We start from the raw sequence: 2,967 nt of genomic DNA, 5'->3' as shown, positions 1-2,967 counted from the left end.
AACACGAGTCAGACTCGTTGTTGCAGGCTAAAGGATAAATGTTTTAGAACCCGTAATCAATGATCCATCGCTTACTTTACTCTCAGCTCCTCCCCTACATCCAAAAATAAAAGGAAATTAAAATATCTACCTTTCCAATAATATTCCACCTACGATTAACCAACGTCTACCTTTTAAATATTCCACGATTGAATTAGCCCAACACTCGCACCGCTAGCCGGTGCGTGCGAATAACAAAGAACCGAATAGACAGCGAACCTAAGCGTGCGGTAAAGCTGCGTTTATGCAGCTCCGCGGCTAGAGGCACGACTCCACTCTTCCCACGTGCATTCTGCGCTCCCTCTCCGTCCTACGCCGCGAATTGCCCGATTACACCGAACCCAATTTCTCTCCGTGATCCTCGAGTCTCCTCGAGTCTCCTCGAGTCTCCTCGAGTCGGTTCGAGGGCGGGGGAGACGAACGACCCGTGGTTCTAAGCGCGTAGATCAGATAAGGAGGGCACGGGGGCCCGTGGGCCAGGATGGCCAAGGTAAAAGGGGAGCAGAGAACCCGAAGTGGCCACTTACAGGACCGTCGTGTTCGCCGGTACCCGCGGTACCCGGTTCAGCTTCTGAAACATGCACCGCACAGTCTTCACGAAGCACATGCACTTGTGGGGACATTCGGTTCTCGCCTCCTGTCGCCGCTCCGTTCCAGCGACCCGGAGGACCACCAGGGCCCAGCAAACGGCGAGTACCAGCCTCATGTCTACGGTGCGCCGCGCTCGATTCTCTTCACATCGAAACAGTTCGCGTACGTATAGTAGCACGTGCTACGGCATAGACGCGAACGTCTGCAGGCCGAGCCGTTTCGACGGTGCGCCGGTTACTTTCACCTCCACGCTCCGAGGAGTTCCGCGAATAGCCGACGACCACGCTCCCCGTGTGGCAGGACACTCGGCTGGATCTTCTCTTTCGGCCGACCGTTGACCCCTCGCCACTGGGGATTCCTCGCGATCCGTCCGGTTTTTCGGCTACCTGGAACACCCACAGGGTGCTTTGGATACCTCGAGGCGCGGGACTCTTTGGAATCCTCGGAGTGCGGGACTTTTAGAAAATTTCCTGAGCTCGGATGCTGGAAAAACAGGGTACGGGCCCCGAGGATTCTTGAGAATCTAATAATCTCCAGGGTTCTAGCTGCGATTCTTCCGAGCATGGAACTCTTCGGAATCCTTCAAGTGCAGGAGCTTTTTTTTGAACATTTTCTGACCTCGGATGCTGGAGGATCTATAGGCTCGAGGCTCGAGGATCTACACTCTTCGGAGTCCTCGAAGTGCAGGAATTAAACTTTGTAAAATTTGTTAAACTTCCGAGTACGATATAAGAAGATCGAGAGTTTGCGGAAATGTCCAGTGTTTGGGACTCTCGGGATTCCCTCGATTCCTTGGAATCCTCGAGCTGGAGATCCTCGATCTCCGAAACTCCCGCTCCTCCACGTTTCTCTCTTTCTTTCGAGGTGATCCAAGGGTTCCAAAGAGTTCCACAACATGCACCCCGCTATCTACTCCAAGCCCGCTTGATCTCTTTTTTATCTAAGACGTTCCATTCTATAGGATCCTCGGGATACCTGCACTTCTTTCGATCACTCGCGAGTCGCGAGAGTGTCGTCACCGCGAAGCAACGGCTGGTGAACACCGTCGCTCCGTTCCCGTCTCGTGTCGTCGCGACGGCTCGACTACTACTGGAGCTACTCGGCGCCGCTCCGCGCGCCGTGGTCCCCAGGAGACCGAGCGTACGCGCGTCGTTCGGGAGCACGAAAGCTTTTCCTCGCGAGCCTTCACCTCGTCGCCCTCTGTCGGGGTCCCGCAGGCATCGGTTTCCTTTCGTCAACTCCTCTACCTTCTCCCTTTCTCCTGTCATCCCTCCTACCCACGTCTGTGCGTACATCGCGAACGACTTTTATTTATTCACCGAAACGCATGAACGGAGTCCTTCGTCGCGGTCGGAACACGCACGCGTGGGAATCGAGAAGCGGAAGAAAATAGAAGAAGTCGAAAAGGATCGATGCTCGAGCCGAAGAAACGTAAATCACTCTTTTCGACATTTTCCAAAGATGGAAACGAGACAAACACATTGGCAAACTTCATTTTTATTCGAAGCCTAGGGTTCCGTCCGTCTCTGATTACGCGCAGTCGAGTGTCCCACGCGAAGTAAACGTTTCGGTTTCGACATTTTTCTGTAACTTCTTCGAAGCGTTATCCTTGTACGGCTTTGAAAATTCCCAAAGGACCGAAATCGGTCCCGCCGTTTGCTTCGGAAATTTTATTGGTGGCTTCGTCGAGACGTTATCTTGATATATCGAAGGTTTCGGGGACGTTCTACGCGCTCGTTTAGTTTCCAAAAATCCCCAAAGGATTTTCGCGACCGTGTCGCGAGTTACGTCTGGCGACCTTAGGAAGGATAAGAACCCGCTGGCTCGGATGCAGATACACCAGACGACCGGCAAAAAGATAGGGTTCACGCTGCAAGAGATCCCAGAGCAGAGGAAGGAGGATGTGATACCAGCTGCTGGATATTCTACTGCAAGCGTTGCTACGCGAGAACACAGCGTCCTGTAGAACGCGTCGCGTCCGACCGTGATGCGCAAAAAGGCCGTGGCGGACAGATACAAAGCAGTCGGTTGTACGCTGGCGTTTGCCTTGAAATTGCAAGCCACAGAAAAACCCTAACGCGAGGGACCTCCGTGAAAGTATCAGTGACGGTAGAAGGACGGTCCAAGTTCGGTTCTTCGACGAACGCTATTGCGAGAGCCACTCGCATCAAGAAAAACTGAGATAGTGTCTGAAAAAAAGGCGCACAAAAGTGTCGAAACAACAGTATTCGTTTTACGGCTATTCGTAGATACTTTCCTTTCGGATAAGGGTTAGGTCTGAGTTCCTGATCTGGAACCTTCTGGAATTTTTGAAAATTAAACAAGCGTCCAGACAAG

The 2,967-nt window shown here is 52.6% G+C and overlaps 1 protein-coding gene across 1 annotated transcript in view; it reads right to left on the bottom strand.

Annotated features, from left to right (window-relative positions):
• Nucleotides 1-1,817, bottom strand: part of LOC128895006 (peroxidasin) — a 13,169-nt gene extending 11,352 nt beyond the window's left edge. The window contains exons 1-2 of the mRNA XM_054157194.1: nt 1,606-1,817; nt 567-1,016 (exon numbers count right to left, since the gene is read on the bottom strand). Coding sequence (XP_054013169.1) covers nt 567-745 — 179 coding nt within the window. The 5' untranslated portion in view covers nt 746-1,016; nt 1,606-1,817. The remainder of the gene's footprint in view (nt 1-566; nt 1,017-1,605) is intronic.
• Between the last annotated feature and the right edge of the window lie 1,150 nt (nt 1,818-2,967).

The sequence above is a fragment of the Hylaeus anthracinus genome, unplaced genomic scaffold, assembly GCF_026225885.1.
Source record: "Hylaeus anthracinus isolate JK02 unplaced genomic scaffold, UHH_iyHylAnth1.0_haploid 4, whole genome shotgun sequence".
NCBI lineage: Eukaryota > Metazoa > Arthropoda > Insecta > Hymenoptera > Colletidae > Hylaeus > Hylaeus anthracinus.
This window is presented reverse-complemented; position numbering and strand designations above follow the sequence as displayed.